Below are 27,882 nucleotides of genomic sequence, written 5' to 3'. Positions count from 1 at the left end.
AGATTCAGGCACTGACAGGTTCCTGCCCAGACCACACACAATCATCATCTTGGACATCCTGGCAATCACCTCACCCGGGATTTCTCTGCCAGCCTCATCTTGTCTTGACTGACTGACTCACCCCTACCCCCCAGTTTCATCCCAATCACAATTTTCCTCTCCTTGTCTTTTCTCACAGCCAGGACACAGGGTGACTAACCTGACATCCAGCTGTGTGAGCAGCCAGTCTGGTCAGGGACTGCTTTCCTGAGCCTCCCACCCCGATGAGCAGGGCGTGCCCACGGTCCATGCGGATGATGCGATGGACACGGATCAGATGCTCCAGAGCATCATCAAAAAGAACCAGATTCATTTTAATGTGATACTCGTTGTAGTCATCCAGAATCTCCTTCAGAGAAAGGTGAAAGGAATGTTACTAGGAGACCAATGAAACAACTAATAGCATTAAGAAAACAGCCCATTCAGCAGCATTATTCCTTTCCCCTTCCCCAGGGAAAATGAACTATTGGAAAACACTGCTGACTCTGTAGCTGATCCTCATTTTTCATCACTGCAAACCCCAAATGGGCATCGAAGCACATCAAGTTCTATGTGCACACAGAAGAGAACAGATTTCCTGCAGTTTGAGGCAGACTCCTGCCCATTCCTCAGGCACAGTTCCCAGCTGATGCACTCTACCTTAAAGAGAGCTTTTGCTACATCATAGTCTTGGATGTCTTCATAAACACGAGGTTCTGCCTCATTCAGTGCTGTTCTGAAATCTCCAAAAAGAACTGGATCCCTCATGACGTGCTCCAGCTCCTCTGCAAAATGCTCTTCAACCAAGGTTTTTATATGGCCTTGTACCTTCAAGGATATTAAATGGGTCAGGCAACACAACAAAGCATTTGATTGTGCATCCAGTAATACTTAGAAAGGTGATAATGCAGATTCTTGCTCAAATACTGATTTATTTCAAGGTGATACTTATGTCACTAGAAGATCCAAGGATTACAGCCCCCTTCTAGCATTCAGTGTATGATCTAAAATGACAGTTCAAGAATGGTTCAAACCAATTGACTGTAGAACATCAAAACAAAAAAGAAGCCTGTTAAATAAAACACCTTCTCATATATTGGTGTAAACAGTATATTAATAAACTTCCCTTTTAAGCATGCATAGATGTCTCACCAGAAGGTGCCTTACAAAGTTTCAAAGTCTGCATTCATATTCTTTATTGTGGAAATTGAGCTGGAGATGTATCCTTGTATGTCAGAGGAGCACATTTTAACTAGAAAAATTTGAAGCCTTCTTGGCCTAGCTCTTTTTATCTAAGCAACTTCCAAAGCAAGCAAAGCAAGTTACTTCTGGATGAGTAGACTTTACCTCTATTTCTCTCCTAAATCTCAGGGGTTAAAACTGGCATTGTTCTCTTTTGTGTTTTAAGATAGAATTTGAAGCATTTTCCAATTTGCATAACAGCCAGAACTGAATTCACTGTGGTAAGAACTTGGCCTTTGTCCTTTTCACTACTTGACTGTACAGTCACATTCTGGTACAATCCTTCCTGAAGGAAAAGACTGACTTGAAGTGATTTCCTGAGCTTTCTCCTGTACTTCTCTCACACTCTGTCACCTGTACTTCTGCCAATCAATTTTCCTGGACAGGCAAACCAAGTGATACTTTCCATTCCTTCAGCAGATCTGCTTTCTTAGTCTGCCACCATCACATTGTTTTAGGAAAAAGTCTTCCATGGGACATGTTTGAAATTAATTAGCAACATATTGCTTAGACAAATCTGCAGTCAGACAGCAAGACCTGAGTCCAACACTTGGTAGTGTTGCTGTTGCAAATTAATTGCCATAATAACAGTCAGTGACTACTAAAAAACTGAAAGACATTACTCACCAATTCTTTGTCTGCTTCATTAATCAGCCTGTCATGGAAAACCCTCAGGCACTCATTCCTCCAAACTCTCACCATCTGGGTCACTGTGTGAAACCTGAAATAACATCAAAATGTCAGACTGCACCAAATGAGCTGACATGATTCCTAAAGCCATGTGGTTAATAACAAGGACTAATTTCTGGATTGACCTTTTTACTCTTTATAGTTTGGTTCTTTTCATAATAACTATTTGCTTGCATTTTTACCTCTGGTATCTTATTTAAGAGAGACTAATGCATGAGTGCTTGGCATCGAGAGTAAGATCACAATTTAAGATGTTCTATTTCTCATTATGGTTTAATGAAAAGTGACCAAATGTGACTGACGTCCTGTACCAAATTACCTCAATTTCATTCAGATTCACCAAAAAAAAAAAAAAAAAAAGGTGTGAGACCACTAATGACAATTTTTCTATTCTTACCTTTCTGGTTCTGTAAGAACAAGTCCATTATAGACCCTGGAAAGATCCCGCAGGTTAAAAATGTAGTGGAATTTGGAAGGAGTAGGGGGCAGGTCAGTAACAATCTTTTTATAAAGTTCCAAAGTACATAGAGTAATCTTGTCAGAGATGGCTGATATGGACTGATTAAAGGTCTGCAAATATGAGAAAGAAGAGGTGTTTTCATGAGACTGCCCAGACAGAACTCAATGCTATTAAACATAATCTGCTTTCCAGCTTTTAAACCTGTTTGGTTCAAAAGTTCTCTGTAGAACATTTTGCAGTTAAATGTTTAGGGCAAACTCCATCTTCACTCTGGTACCTGCTGAGTGCTCAAGATATCAAACTCAGGGACTGGAATTCCCACAAGACTTCTATAGCAGAAAAATTAAACTGCTCTTTTCTTATCTAATGTTGCAGGTACTTTGCCAGTAATGCAGTCTGTTGCATTTGATCACATTTTTCACACTCATTCAGGAAAGAGTTTTCTGATCTCTGTGTATTTGCTTAAAGGAGCTGTAACCAAATCATTCACACATTTCAAGCCATGAAAAGCCTCAGGTTTATAAATTATCTGCTGGCTTCAACGTTTATATATTACACAAGACTTATCTAAACAATGTAAAACCTGATGAGAGAGAGAAGAGGAAAAGAAAGGTTTGTGTGAGGGTCTAGGTATAGAAAAAAAATGGTAACGAAGATTTCAGGTCTTGCAACAACATAGAAATAAACGTCTACTTAAAAATAATACACCTGTTGAGCAACCCTTTAAAAACAGTGAAATTACCGCAGTGTGGCCTTTCAGGATGGAGAAGTAGATCAAATTCAGCGATTGTTCAGAAGGAAAAGGGATGTTAAAAACACTGAAGAGAGAGATGAATCGAGGGTCAACTTCATTCCGACCTCCTCCAGCTTTGCCCATGGCAGCAACAAAACCCAGGTCCCGAAGAAATTTAATGTTCATCTCTTTACCACGGTCGTACATGAAACCTTTCTCTAGCAGCAGCTTCAGCAGGGCGATGGGCTGCTGTGTGCCATACTCATCCACCTGCAGGATACACAGGAGTCAGGATGCAGCAAAGCACAGTACATCAGCTCACCAATTACTGCTGTAAGTATTGGGTTCCGTACTCAGGAGAACATTACAGGGACTAAGGGGCACTTTGTAAAGCTCTGGCACTGATTGTGAACACTCATCCCAGTGTCTCCTGTGGGAAAAGTGGCTCTTCTCTGAGATACACTAAATGCACACTGGATTTGTGCATGCAGGGACCACATCAGTGTCACCCCAAATGTTTCTATACTACCTTGCAAAACTATTTCCAGCTTACCCTTGGCATATTCATATCATCCATGAACACAAGGAGACGTTTTCCCATGGGAGGGCCAAAAGTGTCTTTAGTTCGTTTTTCTACGTTTGTCTCCAGGTTTCTCTGAATGTCCAGGGATGTTGTACGAGAAGAGAAGTTAATTACCAGCACCAGCTGCAAACAGGAAGAGATGACAACAATGGATTCCAATCTGGTTTTTTGATTTTTTTTTTTTACTAGAGCATTCAAAAATATTTTTTATATTAGCTGTCAGGCATACAGGAAATGCTGCTCAGGTGCATTGTTCAACTGATTTACAGATGACAAAGAAAAGTAACCCCATCCTTAGCACTTTGATAACACATTTTTACTTGATATAATTGAGTCTGTAAAAGGTAAAAGAGGACAAAACATCTTTGATCTTGAAGAATTTTCATATCAGTCACATGCTTTGGGTCTGAAGTTTGCAATTACCCAAGTCAATATTGCAACCCAGAGACTCAGGCTTCACAGTGCAAATTTAACACAAGGGCAAAGAATGAAAACGCAGCTTTACAAAGAGGGCAAAATTCCTCACACGTACATTGAGGTCTTTATCCAGATTGTTTAGGAAGTTCTGTGTGGTTGCTGTCTTTGAGGTCCCTGATTCACCCACAAGGACAACTGGGCGTTTCACTTTCACCATCTGCTCCAGTAACCAAGCTGTGCGTGTGGTATCCACTGTGGGCACTGAAAAAGAGCAACACAACCCCTGGCTCAATGCAAATGCACAACAGCTGGGGGATTTATATTTATAGAATACTGCTGGAACACACTCTCAAGGTATTAACATGGCAGTTGCACAAAGATATAATCTGAATTATCAATTCATTAACAATGCTGAAAGAAAATTTAAGTTGCTTAACCATCTCTTTTTAGTCTTTGTCATTGGGATCTTTTCTTCTATATATGTGTACTTAAAAGGAAGTTATTTTTGATATAGGAGGGTCATGGTTTGGTTAAGCTCCATTTAATCTCTATTTCAAGGACATAATCAGGATTTATTTTGATCATAAGCATTTCCCCAGAACTTTACAGAGATTATTTCTTTTCTACGTGAATTGCCTGCATTTGGAGCAAATTCAGAGATCATAAATCTATTTCTCGTGCCAGTGAAGTTAACCTGTGCTTGGAGTATCACTGGAAATTGATGTGCCTAAATTTTTCTTTAACTATGAAGAGCACCATTAGGAAATGCTTGAAGTAACAACCAGTAACAGCCCTAAGGATGTAATTTTTATACACTGAATACCTGAACCACGAGCTGATGATTTCCTAGAATTTCTGGCAGAGCAAACTGTGAATCTTCTACTATTCCAGCTTTTAAAAGGCATTTTAACTTTTAAATAAGCCTCATTAACTGAATTGTGCTTTCATCCTTTCCTCACTTTTTGATTACACAATGCTGTAAACATCAACTTTATGACTGCTAAACTACTATGAAAAGAAACTGATTTGTGTCATCACAAGAAACTGAACCTGAGTAGATGACCTTCAGTACAGAATAAGGATGTCTCATGTTAAGTGCCATGCACTTAGTGGTGGCACATTTATGAATTAAAAGCACATCATCAGTGTATTTTTTCTTATACTCACCCAGAATATCAAGAAATTTCACTTCAGGATCATGAATATATTCAGGAACAAGTTGCATCCAAGGTACCCACTTCTTTTGAGATGCATCAAAATGGAAGTCATACAAAGTTGGCAGCTGACCTGCAAACCATTAAGCAACTGCAAGTTTTTTGGACACTGAAATATTTCCTAAGAGAACCATCTGATTGAGATGAAAGTGAAAAGTAAGATTATAGGCCAAGCTGGGCAGCACTTTGTTCGATTTACAAACCATTTAACCCACTAAGGCATCAACCAAAATTCCTTTCCTCTAGCACCTTCATGAAAACTATCACTTTTCTACTACAATGAATGGGATTCAGATTAAATTATGACAAGATCCTACCTGGCAGCTCCCCTGGCTTAGCCAGGACGTTCTCATCCTGAATAATAGTCATGCAGGAAATACGTTTAACGTTTTCATCAAATTTAATTCTCCCGGCATCAAGAAGAGAAGCACCTAAGGAGCAATACAAAGCTTCCAAGAAAAAACACTCCAGAACATCAGGATTTTCAGGCTGCACCAGTAGGACTTTCAGCATCACAGTCAACTGCACAATCTGTTGGAAAAAGGACAAATCTGTAAACAAAATTGCCATTAAATGCAAGAGAACTCTTAATATGTTTTCAGCTGATTGCTGGTCTTTTGTTCTTACAGGTGGATCTATTGCTATGTGTATTAAGTTCAGTAGAAGAGCACTGTTAGGTGCTAAATGGTTTGGAGTCTCTTTGTGCTTGCCCATCAGCAGCAAACTGACATTTCAGCACAGACTCCCTTCCTGTGCTTTCTTTGGGAAGGTTTTACTTTCTCCATAATTCAGTTCTCTTTTCAGTTGAACATGTTCAGTCTTTATTCTCTGTTTCTTACCATATTTAAATCTGTTTGAGGAACAATGGTCTTCAGCCTTCTTTCCTGTTTGCCATCCACAATTCCCTCCACAATCATATCAATAAGGTAGGGCACATACTTCTGAAACAGACGATCCAATTCTATTTTCTCCATCTAAGGAACACAAAAAAGACAATAATTCAGCAGGAAAGGAAAATTTTGATAGCAGCGCTTCCCATCAATACCTGGCTGACCAGATATGATTGTTCTTGAAGGAATCACTTCTACCAAAGACCTAAACTACCGTTCAGTGTTAAATACAGATATTCTCTGAAGAAGTGCAGAAATTCCCACCTCATTCTCTCTTTCTTTGACCCACTTCTGCCAGTAGGGCTCATATCTCAGATTTTTAGGATCTACAAAGACCATCCCACAGCGGGATACTGTGGCAGGAGATGCATACTGTAAGTCCCCAACCTGTAAAATAAAAACACACAAAATATTGATACACAGTAATTGCTTGTCAGGCTTTGAAGCCCCATCTGCATCTAACCCTTCCTGTGAATGATATGGCACAGTCATTTCTTACCTCAAACAACAAAGCACAGTGTGCCTGAAGCCTAATCCTCTCCCCGTTGGCCAGGGTCAATAACTTGTTGTCATCCATGACAGAATTCATGTTTTCAACCCAGAGAGCATCCACATCTCCATCAAAGAGAATGTACCTGTGTACAAGAGCCATGGGGCACTGACTGATCTCTGATTTTGCTAACATATTTCTGAATTCAGAAGTGTCATCAATGGTGCCATTGTCAGTCCAGTTATTTTGAAGTCTGCCGTGCATTTTTTATAATTGCATAGTTTCACTGAGACTAGAAACTCACAGAAGACAGAAAGACCCCTAGACACTTTCTATTTATTTAGCATTTGTTTTTCTAAATAGTGCCTTTTTTTTTAATTGATGTAAACTCCAGGATCTCAAAACCACCACAGAGATTTCTAGCTGCCTACCTTCTCTCTTTCTTGTCAGTAGGTCTGTTGATATCCCGAAAAATGTTGGACAGGACTCCATCTGTCCAGTCTCGTGTGACAGGGTCAAGGATCCCATACAGCTCAATCACACTCATAGCTTTAGGGTTCAGTGTGTAAAGCTTTGTCAATAATCCCAGCCTAAAGATACAGCAAGAAAAGCAATAGTAAAATGTCACACTGCCATTTCATGTTAACCCAAGCAAATACTCTGGGCAGCTGTTGATCCTGTCATGACTGGACAGGACTGAGTAATACAGACTGTACCATTTTATATTCTACACTCACTTGTTTTGGGCACGGCACAAGGTTTTAATAACAACTGTCTTGCCACCTCCAGTAGGTCCAACCACCATTGTGGTGTGACGAGTTAACATTGTCTCATACATCTGAACTACTTTATCCACCTGAAAAATAAACACAGATTCAGTAGACTACTGTCATAAATCTTTGGACAAGGCTAGCAGCTGGTCTGTATCACATAAGTTTTCCTGGAGCCACTCCAGGGAGCAACAACACACCTGCAGCCTCATGTTTAAAACAAAACCTCAAGTAATTAACATTTTTTATACCTGGTCTGGCAGAACAATATAACCTCGTTGTTCCAGCACTTGTTCTACAGCATCATTGAAGTCAGGGTAGCGGACTCGAGGGCAATCCAGGCCAGGAAACAGGTCTGAGATTAGGCCAAGGAAAAGAGGAACATCTTCAAACACAAATTTAGGAAGATTCATATCTCGCAGAGCTCTCATTAGTACAACTTCCTAGACAAAACATAGCAAAATCAATCTTTACCAAATAGATAATTAATCAGCTAAAATTAGGTACTTCCAAACTTTAAATCTTTAAAAACCATCGCTCCATTATTTCAGTATAGCTTTTAGAATGGTTTTTTGTCATCAGTTTCTAGTGGAAACAACAGAGGTTATTTTATATGCATTAAGGATATCAAATAACTAAGAATAATACACTGCCTTTTTCTACCATGTTAATCAAATGCCAAATGGCTGCAGTGACCACACCACAGCTTCCCCAAGCTGGAGCACTCACTGTTCAAAAATCAGTTTTTTGCTAGTCATCCAGAGATATTCATCTGGCTATTTGCATCCTGGAGTTAAGAAGCAAAAAATCTCATTTTCCATAGATTTCCCTACTTTGACTGGAGTTATAGTGGCAGAGAGCACAATGAAACTCAGTAAGAATGAAGTGAAATAAGACAAATAACACCAGTGTTCCTATTTCCAAACTAAACAAACTACATCAGATAGGGAAGCACATTCTCTTTCTAATGAAAAAGATTATATGCCCAGGGTAACTAAGCAGCAAATCTACCTCACTGAGATCTGCTGATCCTCTTTTCAATTCTCCAGCCATTACCAACACTGACTTAAGGGCCCTCAGTCCAAAATCATAGTGATGCTGTTTAGAAAGCTGCTCCCTTGCCAGCTTGTACAACACTGTCATCTTTTTGGCCAGGACCTGTTTGAGATTTAATTTAAATGATCATGAATGTGGACATCATTACTTACTGGCCATGCAAACATGGGTGGGTACATGGGTATAGGTAACAACAGAATTTTCTTACCTTTGCTGTAAGGAACCCCTCAGAAAACAGCATTATTTCACAGATCTGCTGAAGATCTGGTACAATAACAACCACAGGCCTGAAGAGAGCTTTTACAGACTCAGGGAGTTCAGTGCGGCCAGCATAACCAGGATTCATTGTAATAAAAATGCCAATACGACTATCGAGGGCAATCTCCTGTCCTTCAAACTAAAGGCATAAGAAAACATTAGAACAACGTGAATTAGGAACCAAAAAAAAATACTATTTGCTCAAAGAGAAAACCAGTAATACTGGGGCACCCATTTAGGACAAAGTGCTAAAATATTTAGCTTTAGACAGTCATCCTGATACAAACAGTGGGATGAATGTACCTTCTTTAAGATATTTCACACACTTCAGATTTTCTGTCTGAGGTTTTTGAATTCCAATAAGCACCAGTAAATAAAGCCTCAGTAAATAAAGCCTCAGTAAATAAAGCCTTACAATCCACATCAAGTTAAATTACTGCTGTTCCTCATTACTACCAGACAATTACCCCATTAACTTGCTATTATCCTATTAAGATCACTTTTATCTCGTTTCACAAAGGAAGAACCTAGCAAAGGATTTGGCAATCAGCAAGGATTTAACATCTTTCAAACCAAAACTACATACTTAGGAGTTTAAAATATTCAGCACAAAGTGAATTACAGAAGCAGCAGCCCTTTGATCTAACGATGGGGTCTAACCCTGTATCTTGGCCTGAAAACCAAGATCAGCCTTCACAATTACTCTTCTTTTTTAATGTTTACCTGAAATCTTTTCCACCCATTCATCAAAGCGTTTCGGATGGTCTGAATCTGGGAAGAAATGACTGAAAGCACAGAAGCATCGATGCGATTGAACTCATCAAAGCATCCCCATGCCCCACACTGGGCAAGGCCTGAGAAAATTTTACCCATTGCCTAAAAGGAACAACAAGAAAAACTTCTCAGTAGTGACTATGTAAAACATTCAGCATCAAAAAACTTTGGAGCATGCTAGAATTCTTAACGGTGGATAAACCTCTGGATGTTCATCAGTCATAAGGTCTTGAAATAATAACTTCCAAGTGCAGATTGCCTACCATAAACTTAAACACACACATATGTGTGTTTAATGACAGTATGTGAGCATACAGTCATTGTTCCCCTGCTTGAGAGGGCCTGAAATTCCTTCAGGAATTTATTCAAAATTGACTTTTTTTACTAAATTTAATTATCAAACAGCATGCTAGCTCTAAGGGAGACACTTATGTAGAAGTTTAGAGTATGTCCTTATCCTGGGCACTGATAAAGGGCAGAAATTGGCATTTTATCAGAGAACACAGATCTTCAGCTCTTACTTTGAAGTCCATGCCTTCTCCACAGTTTGTCACTACACACAGCAAGCCCAGCGCTTTGGCCAGGTCCTTGGTTGTTTCTGTCTTCCCTGTTCCTGCTGGCCCTGCTGGTGCTCCTCCCAAAAACATCGACAGAGCCTTCGAAGATAAACCAAAAACCAAAGCAAAACTTGGATTAGATTTACATTAGGCTGGTAACAAACCCACAAATGAACCCTTGGGTACAAAAAACTCTATCTGTGAACGCCTTCTACATCGTCTTTGAGGAAACAAGGCGAGAAAGTGTGGTAAATGTAATGTATACATTCGTGTATCAAAGATTTGGTCTATTAAAAAGCTACTCCAGGGCATCTCTGAGATTCCAAGACCTGTGGTGCAAGATGTGAAACCACATTTGCAACAGAAATGACATGGCCGGACTGGAGATGGGCCATTCATCAATGATGGGCCTCCACTTCACAGCTGATTGACATCTGATATTAATCTGGGTGGGGGATCTGCATGATGATCAAATCTGCACCCCAAAGACAAGATCCAGGAAGACTATCAACGTCTTTTCATATTTATGGGAACCCCTTTCAAGACCTCACTTGGAAATAAAGAGATACATGAATATTTGGACTTTCAATGGACTTAGCCTCAGGGCGTATAAACTGTACAAAAACTGTACGCCGAGACCCAGTGGTGTGTGGCTGAGGTTGGATGGTACCTTTGTTACTGTCACTCTGCCCACCCAGCACTTGATCAATGTTATCAAATTTTATTGTGGCTTTTAATTGTTGGGTTTTTTTAATTTGCTAAATAAATTCTGTTCTTTTGAATCGGCTTCTTATCATTTATAACAAAAGGATATCACAACCCCATTCCACCACCTCAGCGCTCACACCGGGAGACAGCAGGAAGAGGCAACAACCAAACAAGGAGGTGACCGTGGAGGTGTACCAAGTGGTCAGCGCAGTGTCCCTGAGGGTGTCACCTGTGTGAGGGTGAGGTAGATGCGGTCGGTGAGCGGGGTGATGACGAGGCGCCCGTTGAGCCCCATGTACTCGTAGCCGTAGGAGAAGGCGCCGGTGCACTGCCGCACCGTCAGCTCGTCCGGCTGGCGCTCCCAGTAAAACCTCAGCTGGCTCTCCCACTCGAACTCCTGAGCCTGCAGAATGCTGCCACCACAGAGCTCACGTCAGCTTTCAAAAGGATGGCGCTGCAGCGCCTGGATCTGCATTGTGCTCAGGAGCTGGAGGTGGTGGTGTGTTTGTGTTTACCTGTCTCTGACGAACACATCGATGATGTCTCTGGCGTGCACGTCGATGATGAGAACAGTGTTGTATTTTTTCCTGTCGTTTTTGCTCAAGGGCATCGTAATGCGGGTAACCAGGTCATCGATTTGCCTGTGCATTTTTTTAGCATAAAATTTCATCGCCTGCTTCTCTCCCATTTTCACTTTCCGAAAGACATCCTCTACCTCCCAGGTCCACCACACTTGATTAGCAGCGAGCACCATCATGCCTTGGAAGAGCAACATCCAATCAACTCTATGGGAAACACATAGTGAGGGAAGCTGAGTTACTGTTTATTTTAAGTAATTGATCAGGAAAGAAGAAAAAAGCACAACAACAACAAAAAATTTCCTCCTGTTCCTGCAACAGCTACAACACGAGCCAAAATTTTCAGAGATATACAGAATTCTCTAAAAGTATGGTGTGGGATTTCAAAAGCCTAGGAAATATTCTGATGGAAAAGCTGCTTGTTCCAGGTATAAAATTGCCAATTGGTATTCACTGTGAGAAAAACCTACTGAACACACAACATCAAAAATAAAACTCAAGATTTAGGAAAATAGATATGACAGATTATGCATTCTTCACGGTTGGTTAAAATAGTATGTGGGAATGTATTCATATCCCTCCACCTAGAGAAACACAGACTAAATTTTGTAGGGATTGTAAAATTATGCCTTAACTTTTCTATATATCTATATCACTAACATAGAAGGTAATTTGTGTTATCCTTGACACTGATTGCTTCACCTGCTTCTGTCTTCACAATATCGAAAAATGGCTTCCTTGGTGAGGCGTCTGTTGGTCCGTCTCATTTCCTCCAGCACCACTGTCATCCAGTTCTCCACTCTGCCCACAGCAGGGACGTCCTTCCGGAACTCCATCACCTCCCCCTCAGCTGAGATCATGGCCGTGGCAATCTTCTCATCATTGTCACCGTCCTTGAACCTCAGCGAGGCTACATTGTCAAACATCTGAAATGCACCAACCAAGGAATTCACCGGCATTTTAGAAACAAAGCCTCCGGGATGTAAGTGCATGCAGCCCTGGCTCTCCTCCAGAGAAATGGATCTGACTCCTAAGTAATCAAATACAAATGCTTGATAGATAGCCCAGCAGCAGAACTGCAGAATATCAAGCAAATAATCAGGCCCAAATGGCATCGATTTTTTTTTCTTCTCCTAGAAAATAAGAGCTAGGAGGAACTACAATCTATGAGGGAAGTTTTTTAAAGATAAATCATTCTGGTGTATCTTGAATGTTCCTCTCCCATAACTGCTACCAACTAGTGTGAGAGGCAGCAGAGACTGTGCATCAGATTTGCTCAGGTTATTCAGATGCTTCTTCAAAATGCTACCAGGATTCCCTTTACATGCTAAAAATATTCATGCGTCCTTATGAGCATGAACAGTACAGACTGTTAAACTTTTTAAAGCACCTAAAAGCACAAGGCACTGTGGAAAGGCAGACATTGTACCTTTATCATGTGTTCCTGGACACAGAGTGCACTGCTGCTGCCAAGGATACTGAGCAACTCATCATCAGATATAAAGAAAAATCTTGGGAAAGCGTTTCGCTTGGAATCCAAATAATCATTCAAGCTTTTCTGGCATTTCTCCAGCACATTGTTTATATGATGGAAGTCTGACAGACGATTTGGGGTTTCACAGCATTTTTTTATTGTCGGGTCTTTTACAGTTTCATCCATTATCTACACAGGGAGAAAGGAAGTTTAGAAAATGTAGAACAGCAATAGGTTATATTAAATTATATTTAATTAATGACAAAGCATGAGAACAGCACAAGTAGTACAGGTCCCTATGGAATTGAATCAAAGGTTTTGAAATGGTTTTGTGGTGCTGCAGTGCTGTATGAAAACATGAAGGTAGTTTTGCAGATACAGTTCTAAAAGCAAGTCAGGCCAGCTTAAGCACATACCAGACTTAGCTCCTGTACACAATGATACTTCAAGAAGTGATCAATCACATTTCAAAATCACAGTACTCTCAATTTTGCACATGGGAAACAGAAAAGTAAGCCATATTCATACCAGGAAAATGTGCTTAGTATGGGAACAGTGGCATGAAGCAGAAAAGCCTTTTTAGCACGTAATAGGTCCTCAATCAGTAGGAACACATCTAAGCTTTTCTTATCAAGGTAAAAGTAAAAAGTTGTGAACAATGAAAGGAAAAGGAGATTCTGCCTATCCCATGCTGCCAGCCAAGGATTTCACCTCTGCTCACCTTAGCTAAATCAGGAGAATTCTTCTGGTTATGACAGATGTAAAGTAAAACACAAAATTCCTGGGTTTCCCAATCTCACATTCAATGAATTATAGCACATCATTTTCAGTATTACATGTCACAGAACACTGGAAGTAACTGTGGAACTGGAAGCAAAATGCACTAAATAATTATGGTGATCACAAGTCAGTTACTTGCCTGTCTAAACATCTTGTCTACACGGTCAAATACTTTGACTTCCTCTGGAAGCTGTGATCTGATATCTCCACCAACAAAAATACTCTCCAGGTACATCCATTTTCTCTGAACTGATATCCACATCTAAGAATCAAAAGTTATCGTAAGAGGAAACAGAAGTACAATGGAAAATTTGGATTATAAATAATAAACATTAATTATATAGTCCAGAACTTTCCTCCTACCTCGCTTACTTCACTGATCAGTGACAGAATTTTTTCCCATTTTTGAGCAGATGAAAGAAAAGGACCCACAAATCGGCTGCCCAAAAAACTCTGAAGATTGACATTGTTGTCATCAAGAATCTCCAAAATTTCCTCTAGAGATCCCAGAATATAGCCTCGTGCCTCAGTGCCTTTGGTGTATACTTCTACAGGGAATTTCATATTTTCCCAGGTTTCTATTATTTCCTTAATTCCCTGCATGTGAACATAAAAGGATGCACATTTCAGTCTTCAAAAACTAGAGAACTATAATCCTAGAAAAGAAAAAGAAAAAAAAAAAAAAAAAACCAGCAAATCCAGCAAAATTTTTTGCACAGATTTTCTAACTCTGGTTTATAAAGAAATGTCTCTTTCAAAGCATGATAGGAAGAGAATGGATCCTTCTTCAGATCCATTTTCATAGGACAAACTCTCTTCCTGCAGTCAAAGAAATCCAACATGCTGCTGCCAAACCCAATTCTGCAAGCATCCTGTGCCAGTAGGAGCTCATTAACAGAGTTATAGATCTTAGCTCAGGTAGCTCATGGCACCTCCCTGAAGATGGTCAAACTTGCAGTCATTAAAACCCAATTTAAAAATCTTAAATAAAACTGATTGTTGTCATCCTTGTCTTTCGAGTTTTACTATGATTCTGTAATTCAATACATTACCTTCTCAATGGCAAGTTCTTTAACAGCAGTTCCAACTATATCACTAATAACCTCCTTGTGTTTGTGAAGTTCCATGGCAAACATATTTTCCAAAGTGAATGTTTCTGTTTTCATTTCAAACCTTGTTCCTGTTTTCTCCATAAGGTCTTCCCAATGCCTGTTTTAAATTGACACATCAGTTTAACACCACGATACAGTAAAAACCACAAATAACTGTAACATATAATAATGAACTCATGTTCAGCATTCTGCTGTTAAAACAAGAACTACCAGTTTGAATACATAAAGTATCCCAGTCATGGCAGCATCTTTCATGCTATTACACAAGCTCATTAGCCAGAAATAGTTTCAAGCTTCAGGACGTGGCACTACCCCAGTAATGAAACTGAAAGTTCTAACATCAAATACTTCTATGCATAGTGATGTAAATAAATCAAAACAAACCTTTCTCTTAAAGCTTTATTTTTCAAATCAAGCAACAAAGGAATGGAGTTGAGAAATGCCTTCAGTTTTTTATCCAGTTGGACAGCTATTGGCTGTCCCCGCACTTTTCTGGGCAGCTTCCGAAGGACTTTCTGAAATCCTTCGGTTCCCTCCTGAAGAATCCTGACATTGAGGTTTATCCAGAGTGTCTGAGACCACTCCTCTTTAGCTGCCTGGAAACAAGGACATTAAGACGGGAAAAAAAAAAATCATATTCCTTTTAGTTTCAACCCCCAAAATGCAATTGTATTAACATTTTACAAACATGGGGAGAGACAAGTCCATGTCCAAGACAGATTCGTAGCCAAATACAGTCAGTTGTATAAAAAATAGTAAAAAAAAAATATGGAGAACAGGAACATACTTTACAGGGCATTTAAATTTTGGAAAAATAAAACTTCTTAAAAAATAATTAAAGCCTGAGATACCCACTGGCACTTGTACACATCCTATATCCAAAAGTAGCTTCCCTGAACTGATTAGGAACCATCCAATAATTACTAGAGGCTGGGAGAAGTCTGTTCCCATCTGATGAGCAGATTTGTTTGGTCCACCATGGAGACACTGACAGTGCTGCACTAATATTATTAAAATCATTTCACAGGGCATAGTTTATTGCATGTAAAGGCTTCAGAGCTGACAGTAACCAGGAGGCAATGCAGCCTCCTCTTGTCCCCCACCTTTGCTGTGTGTTTATGCATGAACACGTGTGTCCCTGCGGACCCAGAGTGACACTCACTTTTAGTTGTGCATAAATATCATAGACCTGCTTCAGGGCTTTTGCATCTTCTTGTGCTTTTATTAAGTCTGGGTATGCTGTTGCTGGCATGCCCAAAAGTTTCTGAGCACTGCCCAGTTCCTGCTGCCTTTTTTCCAGTCTCTCTAATTCTTTTTCAAACATAGCCATGAGTTCTAGTCCTGGGAAAGGAGAGGAATTTTTCCATTTAGATCATCACAGGGTTCATGGGAAATAAATAAGACAGAATTTGCAGATAGACTGTAGATGTTCCAGCACTAAAAATGTTCACATTCCCAGCTGATGAGTTTGTATTTTAATAAGAAAAGCATAATTTTCTTGTTTTACATAAAATTTGAATTTTCCAAATACTAATATTTTCAAAACATCGCACACATTAATACATTTACCTCTATCAAGATCATCCCCAACAACACCAGGCCCCTCAGTCAAGAGTTTCTGGAAAAAATCTTCTGTCTCTTTGCTATAGTCCTCAACTTGTTGCTGTGTCACCTAAAAAGAGCAGCGTTTAAATAAATTCCATTAAGTAGTTTCCGTTTCTAATTGTTTCCGATGCTAATTACAAATATTACCTTTGTGAAGGCTTCTTTTACACCTCCTTTACAATCCAGGTGGCGGCAGACTTCTGCTGCTTCCATCAAGAGAGTCTCCCACGCTCCCCTAAGGCTGTCAGACCTCGCCTGCTCTTCTTGAGGCACCTCAAACAAAACAAGTAGCAACACTTACAAGATGTAAGTTATATAAGATATACACACTTTCACAACAAACTGAGGAATAAGTGATCACGTTATAAATTTGCAAAACACAAAACCAGTACTGAAGTGAGCTTAATCAGGTTTAAAGACATGCCATATGTCCATTTTAAAGTGGACATACTGATTTGAGAAGGGAATGCCTTCAAACCTCAACAACACTAAATCTGTAACACGTCTTAAAAGGAAAACACTTCTTCATTCACACATGAGGCATTTGTTCCCTTAGCTGAGATCTGAAAGGTTTGATCAGATGTGCACTTACCGGAATATTGTACATTGCAAGAGTTCTGTATCTCTCTGCAACCTCCAAGTACCTCAGTTCCACATCCGTGGATATGCTTCTGACCACCCCAAATGCATTCAGGACAACTCTGAGATCGTCCAGGGTTTCAGGAGGTCTATTCACATTCACTGATAATCTCTGTAAAAAGTAAAAATCATTTCCAGAATCAGCACTGACAAAGCAATTGTCAGAATTACAATAATAAGTTAAACACAAGCAAATAACATGCCAGCTTCATTTCTAGTCTACATGATAAAGATAACAAAAAAAAACACCCCAAACTGAAAACATCTACCTGAATCTCATCTCGAAGGCTGAAGAGCTCCTCTCTTGCTAACTCATTAAGCAACTTCCCAAGTGACATCACCCAGCTTTTAGCATTCTCCTGCACTGCAGAGGCCAAAGGAGCCAGCTGAAGCCTGATAAATTGTTCATCTATAATCAAGGGCTGTTGAGTCACTTCCTGAGCTATCTTCATATAGAACTGCAACTGCTCATCGAAGGTAACACAGGCAGGCTTTTCTGCAGCTAAACGGTCCAGCACTGTGTCTCTGTCTGATTTCCACAGCAGCTCATACCTCTCCCATTGGTTCAAACACTTGCTGAGAGAAGCCAGGAGTTTGTGGACATTGTGAGTGATGAGAACAGCCTGTTCAGTTATCAGAGGGCTCTGGGAGACGTCACTGTAAAAGCTGAAAGTGACAACTTCATCTGCCTTGACGTGCTGAGGAGGGCATTCAATACATGTACCGTGCATCCATCGTATGAAATGCTGGAGTTTGAAAGACAGGGGCAGAAAACAATCACCTTGTTGAGTCATTTTAGTTAAATCATTCATAGAATCATTTAGGTTGAAAAGCCCTCTAAGATCATTGAGGGCAAGCAGTCCTGGGCTGCCAAGTCACCCCCTAAATTGTACATTGTCCCCACGTGCCACATCTACACATCCTCCAGGGATGGAGACTCCACCATTTCCCTGCACAGCCTGTTCCAAAGCTTTCTTCCCATTCAGAGAAGGAATTCATCATTATTTAGTACACAATGTAGGAAGTGGTATAAGTGATTTCTCAAATCAGTTGTTTTTCTGACAGCAAAAATGAGATCACACTTCCCCATCAACTTGAGAAGTTTTCATCCTAACAAAACTTCTCCATGCATTATTCAATCTGCTTCTAAAATCTCTGCTGAGCAACAATAAACGTGACAGAGAGGAAAAGGTATTGGCTCAAACAGTCTGAATGCAGCAGTGGAGCACGGCAAAAAAAGCACACTTAAACTGAATTTATTCATTTCAGGTGACATCTGGAATCATTTGTCCATCAGCAGAGGGCAGGAACATTGTCACATTATTTGGCCTCTTTTCAGGAAAGCAGTTCAGTGTGAAACTATTTATGCAGGAAAATATTGCTACATCATTACCAGTCAGTTAGATACTTCATCTAGGTATTTGCTGTCCTACATGCCTTTCTCCAACATTTTCTGAACTTTTTTTTCTGATGCTTCTCATGTAATGTAATGTAGTGTAGAGGAAGTCACTCATGTTCCTTATTCCACCAGCTTATTCATACATCAGAAAGCAACACCTGCAGTGCAATCTGAAAAGTTTACTTCCTTCTGATGTATGCTGATTTACAGAACCAAATCATATCCTTACACTGGCAAAACTGCTAAAAAGTAAAAGTAATCAACAATTTTATCTCAGTAAAAGTTGTATGGATTTTTTTTTTCCCTTGACTATCAGTTTGTAAAATTAGGACAATCTGTAAAATTAGACCAATGGATATTTTGATTTCAAGATAAAGCAAAATTAATCTCCCCATTGACATTTATGTTTACTCAAGCATAAAATTAGTTCATTATAATCACAAGCAAAATCTGGAAGCAAAAAGAAATCTTTATCAAAAATCACCTTGGTGACCTCAACACAGTCTTGGATAGATTGCAGAGTCATTTTTTCAATCTCACTGGCATTTGGTTGCAGGGTTATCTCAGGAACAGATAAAACCACTTCTATTTGTAACAGTGGCACATTTGCAACAATAGCTGCATTAAAAGTCTGTAAATTCCTGAGAAAGGAAAAAAATAGTGTCAAAGAGAGAAATAATCAAGTGCTGCCCCAGGGAAAATGTCCAAGAGAGGCTGAAATTTTCAAGTGTATGCTTAGATCTGTATAACCTGAGTTATCACTGATTCCAGCTGCCAACACTGATGTGTCTAGGAGAAAAACTGTCCCACTGATTTAATGCAAAAGCCTGACTTGCTAAAAGAAGCTGTTGGAAGGAATGAATGGAGATATTCTGGTGCAAAAGGATCCTGAGACTGGGGTCAACTTCACTGCAAGAGCCCAGACAAGAAATCACTGCAAAGTCATCTGGGCGTGGATCAGATTACAGAACAGGGATCATGGGAAGAAGAGATGGTTGGAAGCTCAGACAGATATTAAAACAGAGCTGCAAAGCTGTATTGCAATAATACCTTGCTTGTGAGAGGAGCCTTCATAATATCTTGCTCCAGCATTGGCCTCAGCTACTGCAGAACAAGTAAAACCTTTGTTTTTGCACTCATGTCCCATGCAGTACAGGGAGAGGTCTGGCACCCAGATACCGAGTTCTCAAAATCATTGTTCTTTAAGAGAACAAAACCTTGATTTTAGAGATGAACCAGGGAAATGCAACTACACGTGTTACAGAAAACGTGTCTTATTTCTCTCTTCTGCCAATAACATGCCAATACCCATTTTCTCAGAATCTGGGTTTCCTCAGATTGTTATCAGTTCTCCATTCTTCAGAAGAAAAAAACCCAGTAGAAATAAAAATCTTCCACAAACTGTAAGTCACTGATGGGTTCAAACAGAATGTCAGTCCACACACTTATAAACACATCCAGGAGAACCTGAAGAGGACTGGAAACCCATTAAAGCAAACAACTGACTTACTTCACAATTAACTGTGTCAACGCCTGGCAAATCCTGTTTTCCCAATATGCATAATAGGAAGCTAATTTTGGAGATTTGCCACTGTTTGTACTGGCAACTCGTCTTTCAACTTCTATTAGCAATTGTGGAATTGCAGAATACTTTTTAACCAGTTGTTCCACTTCTTTTACTTGTTCACACTTAACATAGTCAAAAAATTCTTTTGGTCCTGCAACAGATACAAAAAATAGCATTATTAACTGCAAAAGATCTAACAGTTTTGTCTACTGGAATAATTACCTGGGTTTTATTTGTGAATATGAAATTGATCTTATACAATGATAAAAAATATCTTCCCTTAGTAAAGCTTAATTTATTAATATTTCAGCCCTCTGAAATATGGATTTTAATTGGAGTCAATTATTTAATAGCAATCTTTGTACAGCTACAAAGTATTGAAAAAAAATGTGATCCATCACCCACTCAACTGACAGAAAGATCTGGCAGACAACCAGCTCACTGCCATTCCCATCTGAGGAAACCAGTTCCATCCTCTGTTACACACTGAATTACTACTATAACCAGCTTTGGTAACAATTAAAAGGGTTGATCTTAGCAATTAAAAACACAAAGTAGCAGACAAAGAAAAATAAAACACCACAGAGCTTGGAAAGGAAAACATAAAGACTTACCAGGATGCTCGTCACCGTTTTCTGGGTGTGGAAACTTAAAGAGATTTGTTGATTCAATGGACTGAAGTTTGCTGTTTATGTCTTCAGAAATATTATGAATCTGATGGACAAGTAACTCTAACTTCCCAATGGTTTGTGTACATTGGAGAATAAATTCACCAATACCTGGAAATAAATTATAACTATTTGTGTTTTTTTCTCTTTAAACAAGTATTTCATTAATGCATCAAAACTGCCACAACCAGACATGTTTTATCTCTAAGAATGACCCAAGGTTCTGCCAAATCATAGATTAGATGTTTTCTCAGCTAATCCTTCATCTTGCTTCCTTACAGCTTTTAGCTAAGGGTTTCTAACCATCTCAAGTATTTTAAATATAATAAAAACATAAGAAATATCTCCTGGATCAGAGTTTGTCTAACCTGCTATTCTGTCCTATGGCAAGAGGATGGATCATATGTTTCACCAAAAAATAGACTGCAGAACTGAGGAGATGTTTTAAACTGAAAATAAGCATCTAAGGCCATTTTAAAATAGTATCACCATTACCTACAGCCTTCCACGTGAGTCTTTTGTGTCCGGATTTCAACATTCTCCAGAGTTCTTGCACATACTGATCAAGAAGTTTGGTTTCTGCTTCATTCATCATCTCCATTAATTTGTGATAGCGATCCAGCATGGCTTTCAGTTTACTTGTGTACCTGAGGAATGCAAGAAACACAAAAAGAAATTATTTTCTTGAAAAACAGCCCCAAACTCCACCAAAGAGCAGAGAACTTCCATCATTCTACTCTACTCAGACTTCCATATAAAGCAAAATTTGCAGAACTAACCAGTGAATATGTATTGATTATAAGTGCAATTTATTTCCCACTGAAAGCAAAACAGAAGTTTCATATGGTTGCAGTAGTGTTGGACAAACCTCTCCTGCCCCAGCTCAGAAAGATATGGAGACAGCTCCAGCTTGAAGCACATTATGAACTTTAAAATCCACTTAGGGACTTACTGGCACGTTGGTGTGCTAAATGTCTGTGATAATTTGGACACAACTGACTTACCCAAGGCTGTACAGAAAGAATGCAATACTGAGTTGAAAGGAGTTGAAATCTAAATGGCAGTAACAATTAATTGCAAATTATTTTCCTCTCAGATTTGGACAAGCTGTTAATTTGTATAACAGTCCTACGGCATAAAAGATGCAAAGAGTGCCAGAGAAAAGCTTATCTATCCAACATGGCCATTAGAAATTGTACCCTTAAAAAAAAAAGAATCACTAAGGGCTCTCATATTTCCAAAATGTGATGACTCAGGGCCTGTTCCAGTTTGGAATGAAATCACTTGGAATGCAGCCATAAGCTTGTGTGTGAGCAGATATTCTGTTCCAGCATTACCTGAGGTATTTGTCTTCCTGTAATGCCATATATCTCGCCATTTCTGGGACTGGAAGCCCTAGTTGTTCCATGTACTTTGTTTCAGTGATAATCTCCAGGATTTCAGGAGAAAAATTCAGAGTGAAGCAGATACTTTTCTTGGTGGTGACAGGGTCCTCTGTTGTAGAGGTCTACAGCACAAGAAAGAGCAGCAGAATGGAGAGGAACAAACTTGCATTACAAGGTAAAGGTGAGTTTCTGGAGACATTTGATAAGGCAGAAGGTAAAAGTCAGAATGACTGACATTCAGAGCTTGTGGAAATGCCTTTAAAATTTGATAGTAGCCTCAGCATTCTTGGATCAGAAATTACACAGAACTACCTTTTCAGCTGTCGATTACAAGAAACAAACCAAATCACCTGTCTTTACACACTGCTGCAACAGCTACAACTGAAATCCCAGAGGAAATTCAGAGTCAGACAAAAGATCAGTAGGAACACAATTCTGCAAGATCTCTGCTGGAAACCTGCCTCTACCTAACTTCAGTCCCAAGTACTGCAGCAATGTCCCAAAAATGTTCTACCAAAACCTAAAATTTAACAGGAACTACAGCACAGAAGAACACGAGAAACAACATTCAATCATTTGCCAGGTCATTCAGGAACAGTGTCTTATAAAGGACCACAAACAATTCTGAGCTCAGACCTTCTAAATCTGTGTTTAAAATATTACTCTCAGAAAATTCTCTCTGACCATCAGGTAGGTTTCAGTTTTTCCCCTCAGAGAAGCCTAGTACACAATCTTCCTACATTTCACCTGCTCTGAAGTCTCTGGATGAACATTTGTTGCAGCCCCACCAGTGACAACAGCCAGTAGAGTATCTTTCAGTAACAATGGAAGCATCTGTTCTGTCCTCTCTCTCCATTGACAGTATTTTTCATGTTCATACTCTTCCATCTTCTTGACCACTTGGAGATATATTTGTTTCACCTAGAAAGGACAACTCTGTATAACTCATTTTAAAGACTGTGAGAAATGTTCAACTAACCTGTCCTAACATGGTTTCTGGTTTTTATTAGATAAGAGAACATGTAACACCCTGTAATTAATGCAGACACTGGAGAATTTGGGCTCTTGAATAACATAATTGATTCCATCACTGTCTCCCTGGGAAACAGCGGGAAGGTTTCAATCCAGTTTTCACATCTGTGGCTTGCTGTGTGCAAGGACTTGGGACTTCCCCTCACATTAGAGCACTCTCACATCTTTAGAAAGTGTTTCTTCCTTCACCAAAAGACCCAACTTACTTTGTTTCCACGTTCAGAGGCAAGCAACTCCTCTTCTTCCTGGAATCGAGTAATGGTGTGTTGGATCCGTTGGCAAAGGGATCGGGACCAGGATATTGCTCCAGCCACTGGAGGATGGTTCTTGTACCGAGGTGGATCCTTGAGGTTCTGAGCAAAGATTTGCTTAACAACTTCCACCTAGAAGAGAATAAAATATTGCAAAGAATTGTTTTCCCTGTGCTTGTCCATGATCGCTGTCTGATACACAGCACAAGTTCTGAAGCTAATTCCAGCAGCAGGATAAAAATAATTATTTTTGTCTTCATTTTTCTTTCTTGTGGAGCTGCCATTATGGCAGCATTTTCTGGAAGATTATGTTTTATTGTGAAGTTCAATGTTCTTTGAAATATTAAGAAAAAAGCTGGTATGAAAATGTTTCCAGCATACAGTAGTCTACATTCTAGCCTTCCAAAGTCAATCTGTGACACCTTCTGATCATACCATGAACTTGTCCATGACAAGAAAGCTGTAAGGTATAAAGATCCATTTTCTCAGGAGGGTTGAGCTGCTGCTTACAAGGTGCAGGAATAGCCACAAGCCTTGCTGCATTCAGAGAACCTTCCTGTAACCACAGTGTCTCACAGATGTGCACAACATTACAGCAAATTAACCAGACTATTTCTTCAATTGGGCACCCAAAAATGAGAGCAATTATCATGTTTATTTACAAAAAATTCAGTCTTTTAGATCGTAAATGACACCACACAGGTATTTAGACATGCAGATTTATGATTTTCATTAAGTAAAGAATTTCATGTACTGGATAAGAATTCCCTAAATTGAATACCTCTTTACTATATTGCTCCAAAACATTACGGAACTTTTTCATTAACTTCTTTTTAATGGTTTCACGAATCTGGAGGTGTTTGTACTTAACCAGCAAGTCAAAAGCAGCTTCTGCTGATCGAAGGGTCGTAAAAGATTCATCAATAAATCTTGTCATCTTTTCTTCAAAATCCTACACAAAAAAAGAAAGCAAAGAAATCCTGTCACTCAGAAATTCATCCTGCAAAACCAAGAAAGGGTGGCAAAAGGAAAATACTTTTTAATAAAAGCAGTCAAGCTTATTTGTACTATTTTTTTGGCAATCACAATGGTACTTACTGTAACATCTTCTCTAAATTCTTCCATAACAAATGCCCAGTCACGTGCAGTTTCCATGCTAAAAGGGTCAAAGGTCAGGTCTTCCATAGGACTAATTATTATATTTACTTCTCTCCGTAGCTCCTCAACAGCCTTTGGATTTTCTGTCACAGTTATCAGCTCAGGAATAAATATATTGTAAAGCTCCTCAGTGACCTATTCATTCAGAAGAACATTCCATAAAGCTTTGTCTTCAATATTTTTTTCTGCCACTGAACACATTACTGTTAAATTTTTCTTTCAAAAAATATCAGCCGCTCAGAGAATGATCAGTTTGTGCTGTGATTTAAATTTCAAACATTTTAATATGAGACACTGAAAAAACACAGCAACAATCTACAGCCCAGCAATTCAGTTGTTATAACAAATAATACTCAGTTATTAGTCCTTTTCATTCCACTTTACACACAATTTACTGATTGAGCATATTGCTAATTACCCTGACTTAAATTAGCCTAAACACAGCATCTCCCCATTCATATGTTACCCTGCAATTAATACACAGATTCACAGATGGCCAATATTTTTATTATAGTACACTTAAATGGTATTTTATCTAACTCATTAACATGGCAACCCACAAAAATCACAAATGTGTGAAACATTTGCTGCAAGTCTCTTTGTCCACACCACGTACACAGTGGCACCTTTCTCCAAACAGTACTTGGAGAAAAGTTGTTCCACCCCCAGCATTAAATGCTGGAATCAAAGGCACCGCTCAGGTCTCAAACACAAAACTAGAAGTTGTTAACAGATCTACACCTACAACACAAAATAATCTCCTCTACAGAAGAAGACAGTGAATACACAATCTCTTTATTTATTGTCTATAGTCCTACCTGAAAAATATCATACAGATCCTGACAGACTGAAACCATATAATCCGTCTTTTCAAACAAACGTTTCACGTCAAACTTCCAGTACCGCTTACTTCCTGACTCTTCAACTCGGATACATGTAGTAAAATAACACTTTTTCCATTGCTCAAGAGTGTTTTTGGCTTCTGTTATTTTCTTTTTTGCAGTAGCTATGTCTTGTCTATTAATCAAATCAAGACAGTTAAGATATTATAGATAGAAATACTACAGATAAAAGAACTGTATCTTGACTGGAATAATATACTGGTCTAGCAGCTTCTAAGTATACAAGATCTAGGCAAAACTTATAACTTATTTTCAATGTGACTTTGAAAGGAGATACAACCTGAGGAGCGATTTCAGTTATATTTATGCCACTTTTTAACCTCTTTCTATTTGTTTTATTGGTTTATGTTCTTTCAGCACAAAAGAGGACACAAACCTATTTCTTCAGAGCTGATTTAGTAACTCATGAAAATTACAAAACGATTTGACTTTTAATTGACCTTCCAATACAACCTCAGATGGCTGAAAAATGCGGACACCTCTTTGGTGGAAGCATCATCTCCTGCACTTTGTGTAAGACAAGCAAAGCTGTTAATAAACACAGCCCAGCTAAACAGAAACCCAGCACTTACTTGAAGAGTGTCTGCAGATCCACCACTCCGCGCGCTCTGGCAGAAATGTGCCATGAAATCCTCTCCAAGAAGGGCACCATGCGCTCGTCCTTGTTGTAGCACCGTGACATGATCCACACCAGCCTCAGGGCGTTCAGCAGAGAAGGGATTGTGTGTGAGAGCACATCAACCCCACTGCCAGCTGATAAATTCTGTCAAGTGCAGATGGTGGGTAAGATGACGTGAAAATATACAAATCTGTGTTCAGTAGGTTAATAGTTATTCTGTAGATGCCTCAGGTTATGGAAGTCTGTAACATTATTAAATAAATAACCTGGACAAGGAGACATCCTGGTGACATGATCCACACCAGCCTCAGGGCGTTCAGCAGGGAAGGGATTGTGTGTGAGAGCACATCAACCCCACTGCCAGCTGATAAATTCTGTCAAGTGCAGATGGTGGGTAAGATGACGTGAAAATATACAGATTTATGGTCAGTAGGTTAATAGTTATTCTGTAGATGCCTCAGGTTATGGAAGTCTGTAACATTATTAAATAAATAACCTGGACAAGGAGACATCCTGGTGCCTAAATAATGCATGTGATTAAAGGTTTGCAAATCTGCACCTTTTGCTCCAAATGATTTTAGGTCCTGATTTTAAATTTTGGCTCAACTCTTTGTTTGAACAATATTCAATACAATTTAAACTTTGGGACATTAGCTGTAATTTGTGGTTGAAACTACCTAAAAAAGGGAGTAGAGAAATCTTTGTTTCCCTCAGTTCAGCTGTGCCAACAAAACTCCCAAGGCTGGACACAGCTCTGAGCTTTAAAGCCTTAGCACCACCGAAACTCAAACAAAATAAACATCTCTTTTTTAAAATTAAATATAAATTGTTTATCTAGAGTATTATCTTTACTGCTGCTAAAAAGTGAAAAAAAAAAAATCAAGAGGGTGATTACATCAAGAGAGAAACCAAACTCAGGTAAGTACAGTTCAAACTTCACCAAGTTTTCTCAAGGACAGGTACCTTCAAATGGCGCTCCAGAGTTGACAGAAACTTAGCACAATCTTGAGCTTCCATGTGATGTTTTTTGAGGTCACTTAAGACTATCTGTAAATCTCCAGTCAACTTGGAGTCAGCTTCCTGCAGTATTTCCAAGATTTTTTGTACCTCTGGAAGCTTTATTTGTTCAGTCAGAGCACTTAAAATAGCATTTTTTTCACACCAGAGGTCAATTTCTGCAAGTGGATCATTACCCTACAAGTAATGTGGAATCAGATAAAAAAAGCTGAATTACCATTATGCAAGAGTTAATATTTATAATCAGGATTGTATTTGTTCCTTCTTTTCAATAAGCTTTATGCTGAGAGAAACTTGATATGATTCAAACCATGCAAAAAGCCAGACAGAAGGTCCCTGAAATAAAGAGCTGTACACACATTATGGGGAGTATATCCTTGAGCTTATGGCATTTGCACAGGTAACTTTATAGACATAAAATCCCTCAGCATGTTTAGTGGTATTAGTTATATATTGCTATTAGTTATAGATGTGTTTGCAGAATCAAAACCTGAAAATAAGAATTTTTTCTTTTGTTTGAACACTTTTTTTTGCAAAAAAGGAAAAAATATAGCTGTCTATTAAAAAAATTAAGTGCAGCTTTTAGTATTTCTTGACTTCTTAGAAGAGAGGAGATAACAAAAGTCCCTTAGTATTCCACAGTTATCCTGTGTGGGTAGGATCTGCAGTGAATTACTTCATATTTTATTTATATTCTACTTCTCAGAGCCACACAGTTCCTCACTACTTTTCAAGAAATAGTAAATGGTTTTCCAACAATCAAACATGAAGAGGAATTAAAAATTAACACAGTTCTTGTGGGGAAATGAAGCAAAGTCTCCAGGAATAAAAGCATC

At 39.1% G+C, this 27,882-nt stretch overlaps 1 protein-coding gene across 1 annotated transcript in view; it reads right to left on the bottom strand.

Moving 5' to 3' along the window:
• DNAH10 (dynein axonemal heavy chain 10) overlaps positions 1 to 27,882 on the bottom strand; it is a 50,356-nt gene that overhangs the window by 20,149 nt on the left and 2,325 nt on the right. The window contains exons 4-47 of the mRNA XM_066331805.1: positions 26,993 to 27,223; positions 25,983 to 26,173; positions 25,327 to 25,525; positions 24,449 to 24,643; positions 24,132 to 24,302; positions 23,306 to 23,482; positions 22,863 to 22,988; positions 22,020 to 22,189; positions 21,178 to 21,329; positions 20,629 to 20,793; positions 19,958 to 20,165; positions 18,932 to 19,088; positions 17,318 to 17,794; positions 17,002 to 17,160; positions 16,557 to 16,682; positions 16,374 to 16,476; positions 15,967 to 16,145; positions 15,189 to 15,400; positions 14,745 to 14,901; positions 14,056 to 14,289; positions 13,832 to 13,954; positions 12,868 to 13,101; positions 12,141 to 12,364; positions 11,376 to 11,645; positions 11,090 to 11,273; positions 10,117 to 10,251; positions 9,545 to 9,697; positions 8,772 to 8,960; positions 8,519 to 8,665; positions 7,759 to 7,950; positions 7,475 to 7,593; positions 7,169 to 7,327; positions 6,747 to 6,882; positions 6,512 to 6,634; positions 6,197 to 6,331; positions 5,675 to 5,888; positions 5,311 to 5,430; positions 4,259 to 4,404; positions 3,697 to 3,849; positions 3,153 to 3,413; positions 2,348 to 2,520; positions 1,888 to 1,981; positions 679 to 846; positions 200 to 388 (exon numbers count right to left, since the gene is read on the bottom strand). Coding sequence (XP_066187902.1) covers positions 200 to 388; positions 679 to 846; positions 1,888 to 1,981; positions 2,348 to 2,520; positions 3,153 to 3,413; positions 3,697 to 3,849; positions 4,259 to 4,404; positions 5,311 to 5,430; positions 5,675 to 5,888; positions 6,197 to 6,331; positions 6,512 to 6,634; positions 6,747 to 6,882; positions 7,169 to 7,327; positions 7,475 to 7,593; positions 7,759 to 7,950; positions 8,519 to 8,665; positions 8,772 to 8,960; positions 9,545 to 9,697; positions 10,117 to 10,251; positions 11,090 to 11,273; positions 11,376 to 11,645; positions 12,141 to 12,364; positions 12,868 to 13,101; positions 13,832 to 13,954; positions 14,056 to 14,289; positions 14,745 to 14,901; positions 15,189 to 15,400; positions 15,967 to 16,145; positions 16,374 to 16,476; positions 16,557 to 16,682; positions 17,002 to 17,160; positions 17,318 to 17,794; positions 18,932 to 19,088; positions 19,958 to 20,165; positions 20,629 to 20,793; positions 21,178 to 21,329; positions 22,020 to 22,189; positions 22,863 to 22,988; positions 23,306 to 23,482; positions 24,132 to 24,302; positions 24,449 to 24,643; positions 25,327 to 25,525; positions 25,983 to 26,173; positions 26,993 to 27,223 — 7,830 coding nt within the window. The remainder of the gene's footprint in view (positions 1 to 199; positions 389 to 678; positions 847 to 1,887; positions 1,982 to 2,347; positions 2,521 to 3,152; positions 3,414 to 3,696; positions 3,850 to 4,258; positions 4,405 to 5,310; positions 5,431 to 5,674; positions 5,889 to 6,196; positions 6,332 to 6,511; positions 6,635 to 6,746; positions 6,883 to 7,168; positions 7,328 to 7,474; positions 7,594 to 7,758; positions 7,951 to 8,518; positions 8,666 to 8,771; positions 8,961 to 9,544; positions 9,698 to 10,116; positions 10,252 to 11,089; positions 11,274 to 11,375; positions 11,646 to 12,140; positions 12,365 to 12,867; positions 13,102 to 13,831; positions 13,955 to 14,055; positions 14,290 to 14,744; positions 14,902 to 15,188; positions 15,401 to 15,966; positions 16,146 to 16,373; positions 16,477 to 16,556; positions 16,683 to 17,001; positions 17,161 to 17,317; positions 17,795 to 18,931; positions 19,089 to 19,957; positions 20,166 to 20,628; positions 20,794 to 21,177; positions 21,330 to 22,019; positions 22,190 to 22,862; positions 22,989 to 23,305; positions 23,483 to 24,131; positions 24,303 to 24,448; positions 24,644 to 25,326; positions 25,526 to 25,982; positions 26,174 to 26,992; positions 27,224 to 27,882) is intronic.

The sequence above is a fragment of the Sylvia atricapilla genome, chromosome 17 (assembly GCF_009819655.1).
Source record: "Sylvia atricapilla isolate bSylAtr1 chromosome 17, bSylAtr1.pri, whole genome shotgun sequence".
Classification (NCBI taxonomy): Eukaryota; Metazoa; Chordata; class Aves; order Passeriformes; family Sylviidae; genus Sylvia; species Sylvia atricapilla.
The sequence above is the reverse complement of the archived record's forward strand: the minus strand, read 5'-3'. Positions and strand labels throughout refer to the sequence as shown.